Genomic DNA, 18167 nt, shown 5'->3' with positions numbered 1-18167 from the left:
GAAGGAGCGTTAAATTATGGCAGACAGGTATACCGGATGAAGAAAAGGTGGGAAAAATGATCTCACACACAGCTAGTGCTACACTAACCCTCAGCAGCAGAAACTCTGGTTTGATGAAATCCAGCAGGAACCATGTGTCTGGAGGCTTCAGCCAATCAGCAATCGACCTAGTGGACAGAATCAGAAAGAGACAAGGAGGTGTTAATACCCTCCTTCAACAACCTGTCAGCCTAAGACAGACAGCATCATATTAGCCTTGAAGCAGACAGGAACCTCTTGACCAATAACAGAAAGATAACTTGTTCTTCCTTAGCGTAATGTAACAACAGGGCAGTGAGATTTTTTCCATCAGGCAGGTTAGGATGCTCTGCTCGATGTTCACATGGACAAGAGATGGGTAAAAAAGAATGAGACAACGCTGACGCCATATTTTAAAAACTCAACACCAGGACAGGCACTGCCTTATTGGCTGACTGCATAGCTGTGGTGTTAGCTTGTTATTCATGACAAGATGGCTCAGAGGTGCAACATGCTATTTTCTGGAAATACCATCCTGTTTTTATAATTAGTTCTATGCTTGGATAAATGGTTAGACCTATCAGCTGTTAAGTAATTGTAATCTTTTCTCACCTGTTGTTGGTCTTGAGGTAGATCATGGCGAGGGCTAGTGTGGCCCCTGGACACGTCACGTCCACATTTATGGTGTCTCCCTCCTGGAACAAACATTGATAGTGCTTGGTGAAAGCTCAATTGTTTGTAAGTTAGCCAACATAACTAATTTCAACATTTGTGAAGCTCGTTAAGGGCTGCGGTAACACCTTACATGGAGAGGTGTGTTTAACACCAGCAAACCACTGTCATAAAACAACACCATCAACGTCTGTGACTGGTGCTATGTTGTTTGATCATGAAACTGTCGGAGCAAAGTTGGCTCTTCTTTTGAGATCTCTGTCAACATCACATTAGCCAAGGGACACGGCCAGTAATAAACATGCCAAGACATGTTAGTGTTAGGAAAGTTATTATACTCTCAAATGCTATTATTACAGTGTTGAATAATTTGCTTGATCTAAAGAAACATGGAAGAAAGTCAAACTTCAGAGTTATTACAGTACAATGCAATAAAATTGCAGGAATAGACAAAACAAAAATAGAGAAATTTGTGGATCTACCTTGATTTGGTAGCTGGGGGACTTGTGTCTCTCTCTGTTGGCCCCAGCCTGCGCTCTGCGGTGGCCCCCCACCATGTATTGATACAACTGCTCAGGAACATTCAGGTCTGTCATCCCAATTAGGTTGCTGCCATGCTGCAAGGACAGGGAGGGAGGAAGGACAGACAAGGGAAGGAGAGAGGATGATGACCAAAATAAAGAAAAAACAAAAAAGGAAGAGGGGAGGAAGAATGAGGACATGAAGCAGGATGGGAATAGAGAAAATAATGAGTGGGAAGAGGAAAGGACGGTGAAGAGGTGGAGGGAACAGTGCAGAGGAGGGAATAAAGGTGTGAGTGTTGGAGTTGAGAGGTAAAGGAAGTCAGGAGAGATGGGGCAGAGATGACGAGGTGAAAAATGTTAAGTGGAAAGAATAACAGGAAATGATGAAGGATAATGTCATTCCAATATGGAGGAAACAAGAAAAAGAGAAAGAAAGCCAAGGAGACAAGACAAAGAGGTCATTGTACACTTGTGTGAGAACTTCTGCTTTTCCTTTTTCTCAGTGGGCATGCAAACAAAGTATCACTAAGTGTACAACGGTTTTATGTGAGGTTTCTCTCAAAGGAGATGACTTTGGTTTCTCATCTCTGATTACTTTTTCTAGTCAGACTTCACATTCAATGAAAATCCAACCTAACACACTTCAGTTGCTATAAAAAAAACATTTGAAAAGACATGGTGGATTAATCCTCTTTTTACTGTGGATGCCTGGCCAAAACCAACGGCATAAAAATATTAATGGTAAACAAACAGGTTTTGGGAGAAAGTAATGGCTTCTCTCTGTAGCTGCCATTTTGAACCAATAAAACACTATTATTCAAGGAGAATTCCAGAGGGAGATAGTATTACCACAACATACTATTATGCTGCAAAATAAATATTTTAAGTTCAACTGTCAGTTTCTGATCTGAACCCCACCCACCCGAAACCTCCAGCAGGTTAAAACAACATTAAGATGTTTCTGCAAATGTCACTTTTGCCTGCAGTGATTGGGTGTGTGACTCACCCCCAAACAGACCATGCCCAGGGCTAGTCCAGCAGCTAGTGAATAGGACTCTCTGTCTGTACAGTACTCCATCTCTGGACCAGGAGGTCGACCTGAAAGACACACACACACACACACACGCACACATGCACACACGCACACAGAAAAATGTAATCTTCTGTCTTGATATTGAACTACATAATCCATGACTATGGACTTACTTCCTCATCAATTTCAGCCTATTTTATCATGTTTGACAGAGCACAAGCGTAGAATGATGACGCATGCAGTTGGAATGAATGAAAATCAAAAATAAAGGGAAGGAGTGCTGCTCTGATTATAACTGTGGTTGGCAAGGTTTTGTTTTTACCCCCTTTGCCCTGCACCACAACTGGATACTAAATCTTTTTCATAGACGAATCTGACACGAGAGAAAAAAATCTTAGGAAAAAATGGACCAATTCACAGTTTTATGGTTTCTTAAACTGAATTATAGAGGGCGGAATAAGACGTAAATTTAATCTGTGTGTGTGTGTGTGTCAGTTTGTGCTGCTGCAGCTTTCACATTAATTTGTCAGCATTCAGTTCAGACTTGTGATCAACGGCCATGCCGCCGACTCAGGCTGTTGTTCAGACATGAGATCGCCATATTAAATTGTTATCACGTCTGAAACACTTGTACTCAATCCAGGTCTTGGATCGAAAAAGCATCATTGTGTGTGTGTCTCTGTCATCTGTCTGTCTCTTGCAGACAAACACACACCTATTTCAGACAGCAAGACTTCAGCATTGTGTCTGTGTCCTGTTCCCTGGTACACCAGCCCGATGCCAATTACAGCAGCAACCTGCAGAATAGAACAAAAGAGAAGGAAACATTTAATTTTTCTGGTTTGTAGTATATATTTGTGAAATCCACACTCTGCAGACGCTCTAATGGCACTGAAGGTATTTAGTCATGCAAACTCACTCTTACCTGAACATTGTGTGGTACATCCAGCTCAGTAGAGGTGGGTGGCAGAAGGGCAGGGATGTGTATACTAAGCAGGCGGGTAATTGACATGTCCATGGTGCCCAGTTTGGCTGAAGACACGCCCAGTAGGAGCCCAATACTGGTCATCTCATGGCCCTGACAGAACAACAAGGACAGAGAGATGGCAAAGTGCACACAAACAAGTGAGTAATCTTTTATGAAAGGTGAGATCCGAGGGAAATATTTTTCTACAACTACATTAATTTTTCAAAGAATGGCCAGTTTTAGTTAAATGTAGACATCAAATTACATCAGACCATAAAGTGTGATGCAAGTGCCTGTGTATTACACAGAACACATGACTCCCGATGTAATCAGCTCTAACTGTGACTAATATCTAACTGGTATCTGAGGGGTCCAATCAGCTTGCACACCAGCGCACCATGACTGACAGCTTTCATTAGACCCCTGTGGATTACCCGTAGGTGTGTGTGTGTGTGTGTTTGTGTGTAATATATAAAATAAGTATATAACATTGGCTAGGTTTCTCTTTGTAAAATGCTGCAGCAACAGGGGAAACACACTGGGAAGATAAAAGGACAAGGGACACACACACACACACACACACACACACACACACATATATACCTCCATATTCTCACTAAACCACTATCATACACAATTCTAATGAACTGATCCAAAGTATGTCAGTGTAATTTCTGTCTTACAGCGAGAATAGAAACCAACAAAAAACCACCAGCTACAAACAGGCTCCACTGTCAACCACGCTCATCACGTTCATGGCTTTCATTCAGATTGAAGTGTGGCAGTTACACACAACTGTCTGTCATCTTTTACAGTCAGCTCAGAATTGTTTGCTGCTGTTTTCTTGGTAATGTGAATCAGTGTGTGTTATTCTGAGCTGTCAACAGCTGTGTCCAAAAGTTATCAGTTGTAATGGATGAATTAGGTGAGTCTGATGGCACTGTATGGTTATTTTAAATCATAGAATTAAAGCTAAAAATAAAAAATATATCTTTTGGTGGAATTCATAACATAGAATATTAACTCAGCTTCAGCTTTGTGCATACAATAATCTTTATGGTTAACTGTATAAAACAAGCAGATCCTTATAAGGCAAAGAAAAAGATTCAAGAAAATCCTGCAGATCAAATATCATTTAAGAACTAAATTGTTTTTGAGCTGCAGCTTTCTCTGTGGATCAAGGTTCTCCAAATTTCAAGTATTTGAGAGCCTGTATGAGAACATTCTTACAGTACATCTCATTTATAGAGAAATGACTAACAAGGAAAGCTCTGTGATCTTTATGAACTGCCCGCTTCAATTCACGTCCTGATTCAAAACGGGAACCGAAAACGATTCAATCTCATACCCAGTGGGGGCACTTGTTGCATGGATTTGGTGCGGTGGTTCCTTTTTATCTTCGCCTCACATCTTTACACTGACTTTATACTGCTAGAGCAAAAAAAAGATTTGGCTTGCAGCATCCTGTTGTTTTTCTTACCTGAAAGTGGGAAGGACTCGCCTTGTTTCAAAAGTTCTCAGAGGGCAGAGTTTCGCTTTGACTGGCTTCGAGTTTATGTCCCTCATTTAGTCATTTAGATAAAAATGTGTGTATACGTGGGTGTGTGTGTGAGAGAGAATGTATGTGTGTGTGTGTGTGTGCATGCAAGTTAATGAATTTAGATGGGCGTATCTTTGAGTAAACGGTATTTAAGTTCATATTTGTTTTCCTTTCTTGTAAATCTGTGTTGTTTGGTGTGTGTGTGTGTACTGCCAGTGTGTGTGTGTGTGTGTGTGTTGTAATAAGAAACAGTAATTTAGAGAATTGTGTACTGTAAACTGAGCCTTGAGCTAAAAAAGAAATCATTAAATCAAAATGCTTTTGGCCATGTACATTTTTAGGGTTGTTTTTCTTTGGTTTTGTTTTTTTTTTCCATTTATAGGGTTGTAAATTAAAGGTGCAGTGTGTAAGATTTTGGGGGATCTATTGGCAGAAATAGAATATAATATTCATGTGGAATTTGTCTGCTGTAATAAAATGGCAAAGCTGGATTAAAGGTGCAGTGTGTAGAATTTAGTGGCATCCAGCAGAACGGACTTGGCAGAAATGGAATATAATCATCATAAGTATATTTTAATTAGTGTATAATCCCGTGAAAATAAGAATTGTTGTTTTCGTTACCTTAGAATGAGCCCTTTATATCTACATAGGGAGCGGGTCCTCTTCCATGGAGGCCGCCATGTTACACCGCCATTTTTCTACAGTAGCCCAGAACAGACAAACCAAACACTGGCTCTAGGGCGTTTCACGTGTTTCGTGAGTTTCGCAGCCACTGTAGGTTCTCCTACATGCTTGGGAGGGGAGGGTGAGAGGAGGTGTATTCATTTGGTTGCAGTCTGCAACCTCACAGCTAGATGCAACTAAATCCTACACACGGGTCCTTTAAATGTGTGTTGTGAAACTCAAAGTACAGTGTGGGAGTAAACGCTGCTATAGTTCCTGCACATGTATGCTTTTATGTGCATGTGCTTGTGTGTACCTTGGTGAGGTAGTCGTGTATGTTGAGCGTGGCCAGCTTGGTGAGGTGTCCGTTGAGGCCCAAGGCCATAAGGAAGCCTGCGTACTCATTGGCCAGCTCTGGACTCTTTGGCTTGTTATAGGCTATCCAGGCTGAGTCCACCTTAAAAAAAAAAAAAGAACATCACGTATATTTGTACAAAACTTTGTTTACTGCAGAAGAGTGAGAAAATTTACAATGCAAACTTGAAAAACTGGCACCAGTTTCTATGAATACATTTCAAAACCTTTTAAGGGATCGTAAATGACCACTTTTTTGTATACAAGTGGAAACTTCAGCCAGGTAGTGTCAACAAAATATTTGGGTTTGTTATGAGGACTATGGGTATCAGCAGCAAATTTATTTGAAATCCAGCAGGGCAGCCTGCAGAGGCACGTTAATCACCAGCTGTAGGTATGTAAAAAGAGCAGGTAGTAAAAAGCTGTGGTCTCAGACCGACCTGTGAAGCAGGGGCTATTTTCAGTCCAGCTGCTACACCATTATGGAAGCTGGGCCAGCTGGTCATGTTGGGAGGAACATCAATGTTCCCGCTGTTCAGATCTACCATGGTGTTCCTAGGAGGGCCGCGACCTGGGGCAGAAATATAAAAACACATTCAGATTTAAAAAAGCTCTGAACATCAAGTTTTTCTGATGAAACAAATATAATTAAAAAGAACATAAACATAAATAACACCTGGGTGTTTAGTTTCTTCTAGAGAGGAACTAAAACTTAGTAGTTTAACATTGCAGTACATTAAGGTTATATTCATGAGAAGAACACACTTTCTAAAATTTCACAATATTCAATAAATTTAATGAGTAAATGGGCATATAAACCAGGGCATATGCATGGGTGAGAATGTGAATATTTCAGCATTACCACATTACCTGTCAGGTTGAGTTTTGGGACAGGTAAAGGTTCAGTTGGTACGGGGTGATAGGAGAAGAGAGTGAAGAGGCCTCTGCCAACTGGGAGAGCCATGGTCCTCTGACACAACTGCAGGAGTCTGGAGAGACGAAATACAAAGACGTGGACAAAAAGAAAGAGAGAGCAGGGAATTAAAACTGATGAAAATACAAAAATGTACAGTATATAATTGACTGGAGAGCTGCCATCCCTGCTTACAGCCGGCATCCCGATGATTTCTTGATGTTAAAACATAATTCAGACACGAGCATGAGACAAAATATAAGATGTACACACTGGGGGAAAAAAGTGAGCAATGAAAATGTTTGAGAAAGATGGACTGATTTGAAAACGTACTATGTTAAGACATTCAGGACACACATATCGTTCACACATTATACTCACTTGTTCTCTTTCTCCTCTATGTATTCATGGTCAGAAACCTCTGGTAGATGAACAACACTGACTCGTACTGGCCTGGAGCTCTGCAGGAGCCTCCTGACCTCCTGGACCCTCAGATCCTGACTCCAGATCAGTCCTGTGACCTGGAGAGGAGAGAGAGAGGGCATGAATATCCAATTTTCTCTCAGCAACTCCTGTTGACGTACCTTTGGTATTTTTGTACCTTCAACAGTTCACAGTATTTGTAATATTCAACATCCAAGTATCAACAACAAGCACTCTACTAATTAAGGTCGGAAAAGATCATCTTTGGGGTGACGACTGGCCAGTAACAGAAAGTGTTGACTAGTAGTAGTGACTCTGGTACCTCCTGGATAATGTCGGACATCCCGTCTTCCTCCTCATCTGCTTCTGTAGTCGCAGGAGGCTCCAATGACAGACCTGAGCCTACAGACTGGACACACGCACACACACACTTAAATGACACAGTTACATATGGCCACAATAGCAGTTGTGCCAGTGCCAATAAGATAATCTGTACACCTATAGGTTATCAACACATGAATGGAATCAGCATCATTCTAATTTAAAGATTGAGACCTACAGACAAAAGTTTTATGCAAAAACAGCAGTGTGTGGGGGAAAAAAATCCCCAATATTGTGTGTATTTGTCAAAACTGGAAGCTCTCACAAATGTTGCAGGGATTTATTGAATTCATGATTAATATTTTGTGTTTGCAAATTCTGTGACCCAAAATTTTTGAAGGGAAAAGCTTTTGGCCACATTACACTCACAGCTTTACTCTTGGCAAGGGTCATCTTGTGGGCTTGTTTGGTCAGGTCCTGCCGTCCAATCAGCAGACAGACCTCCTCTGACCAATCGGAACACGGCTGTTCTCGACAACGGTAGATGGCCTCTCTGATGGGCAGGGCAACACCAAACGGGACTGACTCCAGGTCCTTCAGAGTGAAACCTAAACCAGTGAAAGGAGAGTTATGGGTGGTTTTTTTTCCTCTGGTCAAACAAGAAGCTGTGTCCTCATTAGAGGCCGAAGAAGACAGGTTGAACTTCAAATCTGAGACCAAACACGATATAACAGGTGGACAAAAACGTCCCATTCAACAGTTGATGTGTTAATATGTTTTACACACATTATCAAATCACTGTCAGATCATTTAAATATTGAAAACTTGTTTTATGATGTATCTACTTGATACTAAAAAGTGCCCAGACATAGATAAAATCTCTGACTTTCCTAACACTTCAGACTGTAGTTACACTTGACAGGTGTCTAAATCTGCGTTCATGTGAACCACAGTGGTGCCAAAATAGAGGATATGGCCTCAGCACGACTTCCTCTGTAAAGATAAAAGATTTAAAAAAAAAAAAAAAAAGACCTGTTTGTCTTACCTTCTGAGGTGAGCCAGACAACCAGCTGCTCAGCCAGACTCTCACCAGAAACCTTAACCTTCACACTGCTCTGTCTGGAATAAATAGACATAAAAATGTAAATTTAAAAACACATGGAACACAATAGAAAGAAATATTATCTATTGAAATGCACATTTTAAAAATAACTTTGCTATTCTATTTCAAAACCACCTTTACTTGTACAAGAATAGCGGCTTAAAAACATTTTTCTATTTCATATTTGCATGCTTTTTAAAACGACAATGGTGTATTTTGTGCAATATACAGACACAAATAAACACAAAGCCTCTGATTTACAATAATTTTCAGTATTATATATAGCTAATCCTCTTACTGTAGCTGTTGGAAAAATAAAAAAAAGTCTCATTGCTGTGAGCTGAATTACCTTCTGTAGTGCGGCTCACCGACATGGGACTTTTGGCCTGAGAAAGGAAAGGATAACAGAGATATTTAAGATGAGAGGGCAGTGTCACGGTGGGGGTCAATGGGTTCGTTAATTTGTTCTCCTGTTTGTGTGATCTCAAATGTCAGATTTTCACACCTCTTGAAGGAAACTGTGCTTTATTATTCCAGCTTTTTCAAACCTACACTAATTAAAAGAATGGGCACTAAAATTAGGTGTTAAATCAAGATGACATTTTGTTCCTGGTGAGAGGAGGGCTGTGTTCATGTGGGATGACATCTGTTGTTGTTTGGTTTTGTTTTGCCACTGAAAAATGCCGACAGATGCTCTCACACCGCCTACAAAGTCAATGTCCAATTCTGTGTCAGTGGAAAAAGGGCTGATCAAATACCTGCAGGAACTGCTGTCACCTCAGCACTGTATTGGTTTTTTTTTTTTTTTTTTTTGTCAAAGCAAAAACAAATACAGGAAATCAGGTGACACACAAACCCGCGTCACTTGCTTTTCTTTCTGTGTCACTGGGCCCTGAAGCAGGGAACTACAGGACTGACAGGTAATAAGGGCTGGATGTCGATGAATTATAACATGCACACACACACAAACACAGTCAAAGGGCAATCAAAGACCGGTAATGTGATCTTTAAGGCTGGTCACGAAAACACACACACACATACACACACACACACAGACCTGCGGAGAGTTTGACCAGGTACTTTGACACGTCTGTCGAAGTGGCATTTTCATCTCCAAGGATGTAGAGGGCATAACTCTGAGAGGAAACACAGAAGCAAAGAGAAAGAGCAGAGATAAAGATAAATACAAAAGAGGAAAAAGCAGAATTGGCATCATTTGTACATATACAAAAATTTAGTTGAAAATCATATTTGACCACAGTTTTTATATCAGTTTTTTTTCTTCCTTTTGTGTGTGTGTGTATATATATATATATATATATATATATATATATATATATATATATATATATATCATTTTTTCCAGCTTTGAATCAAAGCATTATGTGCACATCACTTTTTTTTGGAAATGCTGAAGTGATGACGAGTAAGTGGGTACAGATGATGGATAAAGATGCAGGAGAGGAGGGAGAGGAAGGGGATTTAAAGATGGATCATCATTCTAACGTTTCAACTGATAAGCAACAACTAAATGTCTGGCAGAGATTGAGACACAAAGTTTATTTAACTCAGAAGGCATTGTAGAATTATAGAGGACAACCAGAAGGCTAGTTCAATAGCCATTTCTACTAATAGCATTCGTCTTCCTACTGCAGATTCTGGCAGACATGTCATCCATCACAAAATGAGCCAGAATAGTGTTAAGAGAAACTGCATAAAGGCTAAAGCTAGTACGTGTTAACATCATACTGTACATGCACACACAGACTGCAGCCCTGCATGAGGGCCTTGTCAGCCTGTCTAGACCTCCTTCACAGTGCCATTGATGCAAAATACCCAAATTTCAGCCGAGTCGATATTATCCAGCTGCAGTGTCAACAGTTGTAGACCTACAGTTTCAGCCCAACCTACACCATCTACAGGCAAAAAAAACTAACAGCAGCAACTAACTAAATTATGTCTTTGGTACTGAAAATTTTAAAAAAAAAAAGGACAAAACATGCACATTTCCATGTCTATATTTATATTCTGGGGCTCCACTGGAATATCTTTGCATCTTTTACATTTAACTTAACTTATCTTATACTGGCCCTGTCTGAAACAGGCCATTTTAGCTCCTGCCCCTTTAAGGCCGCCCTCCTGATGAGCCCACTCTGCTCTGATTGGTAGTAGCAAAAATTTCACTTGCTTTTCTGGTTCTTCACTCGAAGTATTAACTTCTCAAATATATCCGTACATGTTCAAGCCCAAATACGATCCCAAATATGCGAGTGGACAACGTGAACAACACATGGAACAACCTAGAACAGACAGTCATTTGTGGGCATGTGCGAACAATCTGATGTCATCACGAGGAGGAAGTAGAGGTAACACTGCAAACGAAGCGGTCAGAGCAGGCTTTTGACTTGAAGGTGGCAGTTTTTATATACGTTCACCTCCAGTTTGGGACTTTGACTATGTTTGACATCAACATCTGACATAACAGTGTATACTGTAAATGACGAAAAATCACAAAAGTGTGTTATGTCCCCTTTAAGTATCATTTGAGGTGTTTTAATCATCTGATTTATGGTAGAATAGGCAGGAGAAGTCTCAAAAATCATGAGATATGTCAAACAAAACAGAGGAATAGAAGTCACAAAGAAAAACTTTAAATGAAATAAAGAACAAGGATACGTAAAACTATAGCATCAAAAATGACAACTGTGTCCAAATCAGCACCTCTAACAGTGTGAGCTTCACCATATTCGTGTTCACTTTAAGCTATTTTCAAGATGTGTTAACCTGGACCAGACTTCTAAATTTCCGCCCACATCTCTAAATTGTTCAGTGATTCAAATAGAATAAATGAAGTGAAACAAAGACTTCTGGTTCCCGTGGTCTGTCTCATTGTCGTCATCACCTCCGTCATCCTCTAGAGAAACAATGGCAGCCGGAGACAAGACTTGCTTTCAAGTGCCATTCCTTCCTTGATAAGTGAAGGTTGAATCCATCAGCGCCCCGTACACATACATGTACAGATCACCGTCCATACCATGGCGTAATTGCTCTTTATGTTCAGAAAAAGAATCACAGACATGCTGCACAAACAGATTATCTGACTGTGTCTCAATCAAAGCTGAACTCGTTACCCTCGATGTCTCACACACACACACACACACACACATTTGTTAGAAAGCCTTAGAGAGGGTGGAAAATCAAGTTTAAAACTATTCAACAGAACCTGACAATGTTAAACACAAAGCAAACTTTAACTCCTCTGTACCTCATCACTACACACTGTACAAGCCACATAAATACATCTGCTGTATATGCTAATGCTATTTAAGGACCATGGAAGTATGGCTGCATATTATCACTCTAGCAACTAGAAAGTCTTGTGTTCTGTTTCTATTTTACTCTTTCTGTGTTCAGATAATACACAACTATAATTTTGGCGAGCAGATAAAACCCAAAAGCAAACTCTATACAGAGTAAAAACTAGTTTATCACGGCGTACTTTAAAAACAAAAATATTTGGGATTCCTTGTGGTCTGGTTTTCTTAGACAAACACCACGTATTTGCAACATCCTCCAGCTCGATTGCAGCTGAGGAGCTTTGCTGTCCGCCTTCATAAAGGCAAATAAAGGAAAAATACCAAAAAACAAATGGCAGAAGATGACCAAGGTTAAGCAACTTAAATGTTGTTTTTCGTGATTTTCCACCTATCTGCTCTTTTGCACTTTGCATGTTTGATTTTCCACGTTCTTTGGTTTTAATCACAGGATGCACGTTGTACATTTAAAGGGTGGAAATAGAAGCTTTTTATATACTACACCGTCAATACCTGTGAATATTAGTGATCAGGGTAAATAAAAATCAAATAGAGATAGAACAAACACTTAAATACTTTATCCTGTAAAACAGAGGATATTTGGTCATACCAGAACCAGTAGCCTGGTCCTCCAACAGATGTTGGGCAGGTAGGGGAAAGGGGGGGTCTCCTCCGCTCTCAGACAGCTGCTGAGCCAGCTGAACACACAGGGAGGCTCTGCTCGTAGGAAGGACGGACGCTGCATCTGATCAATCAGAGCTGAGGAGAGAAGAGCAGAGGAGAAACAGCAAAGAACGATAAGAAATATGGAGGAGATAGAGGGAATTAATTAATGAGAGGTCATTCTTTGTAAATGTATTTTTTTTTAAATGACAGTCAAAGAAAAATAGTCCTGCAATAAATACGACCTCATAATGATGCAGCTCTTGGACTATCAGAGATGTTAAATTCAACCTTGTAATCATTTTTGAAGCTTTACTTTGTGTTATTAAGCAAAAAAGTGAGTGATAGCTGCTCTTCTTATGAGCAGTTACAGCAAAGGTAATTTTTCTCTTTCATGCCATCTTCATGTTATTTCGTCCCTCCCCAGCAAGCTGCCATTACATGCACACTACACAAGCTGAATACCAATTAGCTACACAGGTGGCCAAAGTCACATAAACACCTATGAACGACCATTCAATTAAGCCCTTTTTTCCCTCCCTTAAAAACTATATTTGACGAAGAGGAACAGCGGACACAAGTGGAACATTTCATCAAAAAACTGAAGCTTCACAAAGATGCTGCAGGGCTACTATATAGGATTTATTATATAAAGTGATATTTTGTCCTAACTCTTACATCCAAGAAACTATAAATATACAAAGGACCGCAATGGACTGTAGAGCCGAACTTCATCAGCGGCAGTCCATCCGACTGTCTGTCTACTCCGCTACAACATGTCTAGTCTGCTTCCTGGTTTGATACCATTATTAGAACATTAAATGGGTCTTACCCTGGTCTATGAGGCAGCTCTCAGTGAAGCCACTAATTAATGAAGGGTAGTCTCTCCAATATAGATCCACATACTCTTCCAACTGTAGGTCTCTGCGAGCAAAAACAAGATAATTATGATATATAAATATATATCACAAACATTTCACGAGGCAGGTCAAGGCAGCAGAAAAGTCAATTACGATTCTTAATATATACAATAGTGAAGATATCTTCAGTGTAAGAGGGTCTGAGGGTGAGACTTTTCTTCTTTTAACTCCACCATAGTGAAGGAAACGAACATTTCCACGAGTCATGATGGCAAAGTTTCAATTTTTCTTTTTTTTTTTTATCACTAAGTTAAAAATGGCTCCACATTCTCAAAGAGCATCTGTGGCATTTAACTTGTTTTTTAAAGCAGTAATTAAACACACTCACACACTCACTCAACAGCTGTGAGTCATTAGCATTCTGTTTAACATCAAACAATCAATAGTTTTTAATCCCTTTTACCGAGCTCTCACTCCCACACAATTTTCAGCTGTACGTGTGTGTGTGTGTGTGCATGTTTGTTATACACTAGAGAAATAGTCAATCAGCATACGGTTATCCAAGATATGTAACGACTCATGTGGATGCATGTTAAAGATGATATTTATATGATAATAAATGATACTATTAACATTTCTATAACTTTTCCAATCCAAGCAAAAATGGTCAACTCTATTCCCTCTATCATAGGGAATGTAATATTGTTGAAGATAAAGATATGCTCACATTGTTATAAAGATTATTATCAAAAAAAAAAAAAACTCTGATATCTTACATTTTATGCTGTTTCCAAAATATCTGCATGTGATAATTAAAGTAAGTTATTCACACATATGGAATTGTAACATCCAGAAATCCCATTATCTTTTAACTGAAAACTTAAATTACTAAAACCAATTTCTCCCTTAAATCATTGAGATAAGTGTTAAAAAAAAAAATGTAATCACTCCTGAACAATATCTAATGAAAAAATCTGGATGATAATTGTAGTAATCACCATTTAGCCTGATAAAGCATTAAGAGTGTAAAAATTTGCACCATACTTCACAACCGCCCACATAAAACCAACACAGGCCAATTACTCTGAAGAGCTCTTCACTCTCCCACTTCAGCTTTCTCTGTTATTGTCATTGTCACCAATCACAGTGGTCACTTGACAACCTGTTGAAGTTTATTTCTCTGTACACAAGAGCCTTGATTACACACGAGCATTCACTGGAAACAATGAGGTGTCTTCTGATGGTGTTGGTTAAATGTAGTTGGTGGAAAAAGTGGACCAGGTTTTGTTTATTCTGATAAATGGCACACATGCCGTCTCTGTTGTGTAATGTTTCTAATGTTAATAAAGCAACAGCTTTTTCTACTATTTCATATTCATTCAGTTCTATGTGAGCGCGACTTTTCACCCCATATCAATTCATAAAATACAGTAGATAGTACGAACACACTCTACTCACCAGGCCAGCCTGAACCAGCCAAATACCATTTAGATTATCTGTAGCATGACAAAAATATTCAAACCACACAAACACACACACACAAAGGTGGTTACCTGGCCAGCTGTTGCAGCAGACAGACCAGAGACGAGGCTCTTCCTCTCTGCAGCTCATCCAGCTGCAGCTCCTGATAGAGCAGGTGGAGAACATAGAAAAGAGCAGGAATGTGCGGGAAGAGAGGAGCTGAACTGTCCAACTTCAGAGACGGACAGGAAGGAGAAGATGCCTAGAAAAACAAGATCGAGAAAAGACAAGAGAGGAAAAGTTGTGTAAAAGACAAAGAGTGGCACACAGAATAGCTAAGAGAGGGGATGTTGTTATTCTACTATATCACAGTAAGCTTAACTGACAGTGTGCTTAAACAACAAAATCAAAAGGACTAAAAATGACAAGACTACACTGAATGTTTTCACTGAGACTTGCATTCATGGTCAGCTAGAAAAGCATTTGAACTACAGTAGTATTCAACAAGTTCCACAAGAGTTGTCTGAATATTTTTTTTTCTTTTAGTAAAAGATCAGACAATCAGTGTGGGTTTTTTTTCACCTCAAAGAAGGAATTTCTGTAATACAACCACATAAACAAATGAGTATGAAGGAAAAGCTTTCAAAAATTAGAATAAGCTTCTTGGGAATCCCCAGAAAAGAGTGAAATATTCCTGTGAAGTCATAATTTGGAGGTGAATAGTCGTATTGATCTCCTCTGTAATAAATATCTATTCCATCGCGATCTAACCAAGTATGTAGAACCGTAATGAAACTGTGTGCATGTATCTACCGAGAGTGAGTTACATACAAAGGACGGGCCCTCTAGATCTGTGTTGATGCTTGTGTTGGAGCCACTGGAGTCCACTGGACCACAGACCGGCTGGGAATTCATCTGACGGTGGTAATGAGACCCCAACAAATAATCCCAGTCCTGCAGAGAGAGGGGACAGGGGTAAATGTCAGTAAAAAAGATGGATCTGACCAATCTTTGTTTTGGATATAAGACACATAACCACATATAAATAAAATGAATACATGTGTACAGCAAAATGATCTCCAAGAAAAGCTGCAATATTGTTCAGATTGGTTAAATATACACGTATACACACACACAGAGGTCACAAGCTGAGGGTCAACAGCAGTTTAATCTGACTCATGTAGCTCCTCAGGTCAAACACACACACACACACACACACACACACACACACACAGAACAACCAACACAGCACAGCCTGAGCCTCCAGCTGATTGACATTTGACATGACCTGTTGTGTTACACAAACAGAGATTACTTAACAACCCTCCTCCACCTTTTATCTGAATATCTTTAAAAAGCGTGTTTGTATGTTTAGGACCGGTCATCTTCTCCGTTACGTCACAGGCTTATTTCAGACATATATGGAAACTCTCCGCTGGGTTTAATACAGTTTGCCTTCAGTTCTGGGCTTTCCATGACTGTCAGGATGACTTTTTAATTTTTTTTGGCTTTTTATTACAAAGCGGTAAATCATGAAAGCCAAATTATTTCTCTGACTGACTTTCCTTACAACGTGGACAGGATAGCCACAAGCTTCACTTGTGTCTTGCTGGCATTAATACTTCTTCCAAACTGGGCCACATATACTGGTGACAACAAACTTCTAACTAGTGAAAACTTAAATGACTTCCAGGATGCTCCCAAAATATATATATATTTTATATCACTATTAACGGTCTTGGAAACTTTATCTTTTTGCGATTATAAACGATTGCTTTCACTATTATGACCTTAGAGCATCTAGATATAGTAGCTGAGATCATGAAGACTGAGGAATGAGGAATGAAGGAATGAAGAACATTTCCTGAATGTTTTCCTGGTCTGGAAATAAGTATTAAAATTGAATTATCTTTCAAAAAGCTTTCCAAAAAGACATTTTAGGTTTGAGATTCTATCATCTTGTGACACCCACTATAATTATGAAGCATTCCCTTTTATTAAGTTTGCTCCAAATGAAACGCTGCACACACCTTTCTTTAGCACAAACATGTGATATCCTTCAGAGATTGCAAGCCTACAGTGCGTCCTAAACTAGACGACAAAAATAGCGGTCGGTGCCAATTGTGCTATAAACATCAAAACACATGATGCATTATTCACACACCTCATCAGAGCCTCCGTCAGAGGGACGAGCCTTCTTGGCAGCAATCACCGGGGAGAGAGGCACTTCAAAATGCAGCTGGAGAGGACAAGAGATCAAGGTCAGGACACGGGAATTACCGATCAAAGTTAAAATAAGATTTTGCAGGCTTAGAATGGAAAACGCTTCTATAACGGACTCACGTTTCGTGTCCAGGTCAGGCGGTCAGTGTTGTAGCCCATCAGCGTCATGAAACAAGTGACGAACAAGTTCCACTCTGCGTGAGCACTGGGACCACCGGGGGCGTTGTAGATGTTATACCACTTCACCAAAACCTGCATAATTACATGATTATAAGTTAATATATTCACTACTGGCTGGAAAGAGCTTGAAATATTTGTTTTAAATTGTAATGTAACCTTCGATTAATTACAAATTCTCAATTATCACCAAATTCTTAATCTAGCAAAAGGAAACGGATAGATTAGATATAGATAAGGTAGATAAAGTAAATAATGATGCAGGCTTGGTATGGGAGTTCAACTTCATGGCAGAGTCTCTCTCTACATTGTTCTCTGTATGTACGAGAAATAATCACTCCATCAGGGTTCATGAATACTTAAAACACACCAGTGTGCCCAGTTACCCATAAAGCACCTTCACTGGAATGGCATTACCAATTAATGAATAATGTCATGTCTGAAAAGGTGTTAGATGAACCCTGGGGTTTGGCCCGTCAAGCCAGTGTCAAACTTTAAGGTCTTTATAACTCAGTCAAATCGGCCGCCACTTCCACAAACCTTCATGGCAGCTTCTTTGGGCAAGATGAAACGAATCGCCTGAAGACATTTCCTGACTGAAAGAAATCAGAGACAAAAAAGGAAAAGGCAGAAAAGCAGATGAACAAAAAAAAAAGACATTTTGAGAGATATTTGAAAGCACATGTAAGCGAGGACTTCTGAAGACAGCGCGGAAACATTTTTCAGCAACATAGATGGTTTGAATCTCTGGCAACTGGTTTGATAAAGAGACAAAGTCATTTCTGACAAATGCGTGAATTCTGGACAAGCACATTGCCAGAGAAGAGCATAGTTTACTACGCTTTCATATTTTCTCTTAACTTGAAATAAACAAAATCATATCTTCATATATGTTAATATGAGATTTTATCTTTCTCATGATAATATTCAGCTTTGACC

General features: G+C 39.6%; 1 protein-coding gene across 2 annotated transcripts in view; it reads right to left on the bottom strand.

Moving 5' to 3' along the window:
* anapc1 (anaphase promoting complex subunit 1) overlaps window positions 1-18167 on the bottom strand; it is a 56121-nt gene that overhangs the window by 21632 nt on the left and 16322 nt on the right. For both annotated transcript variants that reach the window (XM_044372915.1, XM_044372916.1), the window contains exons 18-39: window positions 17769-17824; window positions 17172-17303; window positions 16993-17067; window positions 15660-15782; window positions 14921-15090; window positions 13340-13431; window positions 12455-12603; window positions 9588-9666; window positions 8880-8916; window positions 8474-8547; window positions 7858-8036; window positions 7430-7516; window positions 7066-7205; window positions 6642-6760; window positions 6212-6342; window positions 5734-5874; window positions 3173-3325; window positions 2963-3044; window positions 2221-2312; window positions 1173-1307; window positions 631-713; window positions 89-167 (exon numbers count right to left, since the gene is read on the bottom strand). In XM_044372915.1, coding sequence (XP_044228850.1) covers window positions 89-167; window positions 631-713; window positions 1173-1307; window positions 2221-2312; window positions 2963-3044; window positions 3173-3325; window positions 5734-5874; window positions 6212-6342; window positions 6642-6760; window positions 7066-7205; window positions 7430-7516; window positions 7858-8036; window positions 8474-8547; window positions 8880-8916; window positions 9588-9666; window positions 12455-12603; window positions 13340-13431; window positions 14921-15090; window positions 15660-15782; window positions 16993-17067; window positions 17172-17303; window positions 17769-17824 — 2408 coding nt within the window. The remainder of the gene's footprint in view (window positions 1-88; window positions 168-630; window positions 714-1172; window positions 1308-2220; window positions 2313-2962; window positions 3045-3172; window positions 3326-5733; window positions 5875-6211; window positions 6343-6641; window positions 6761-7065; window positions 7206-7429; window positions 7517-7857; window positions 8037-8473; window positions 8548-8879; window positions 8917-9587; window positions 9667-12454; window positions 12604-13339; window positions 13432-14920; window positions 15091-15659; window positions 15783-16992; window positions 17068-17171; window positions 17304-17768; window positions 17825-18167) is intronic.

Source organism: Thunnus albacares, chromosome 14 (assembly GCF_914725855.1).
Source record: "Thunnus albacares chromosome 14, fThuAlb1.1, whole genome shotgun sequence".
NCBI lineage: Eukaryota > Metazoa > Chordata > Actinopteri > Scombriformes > Scombridae > Thunnus > Thunnus albacares.
The sequence above is the reverse complement of the archived record's forward strand: the minus strand, read 5'-3'. Positions and strand labels throughout refer to the sequence as shown.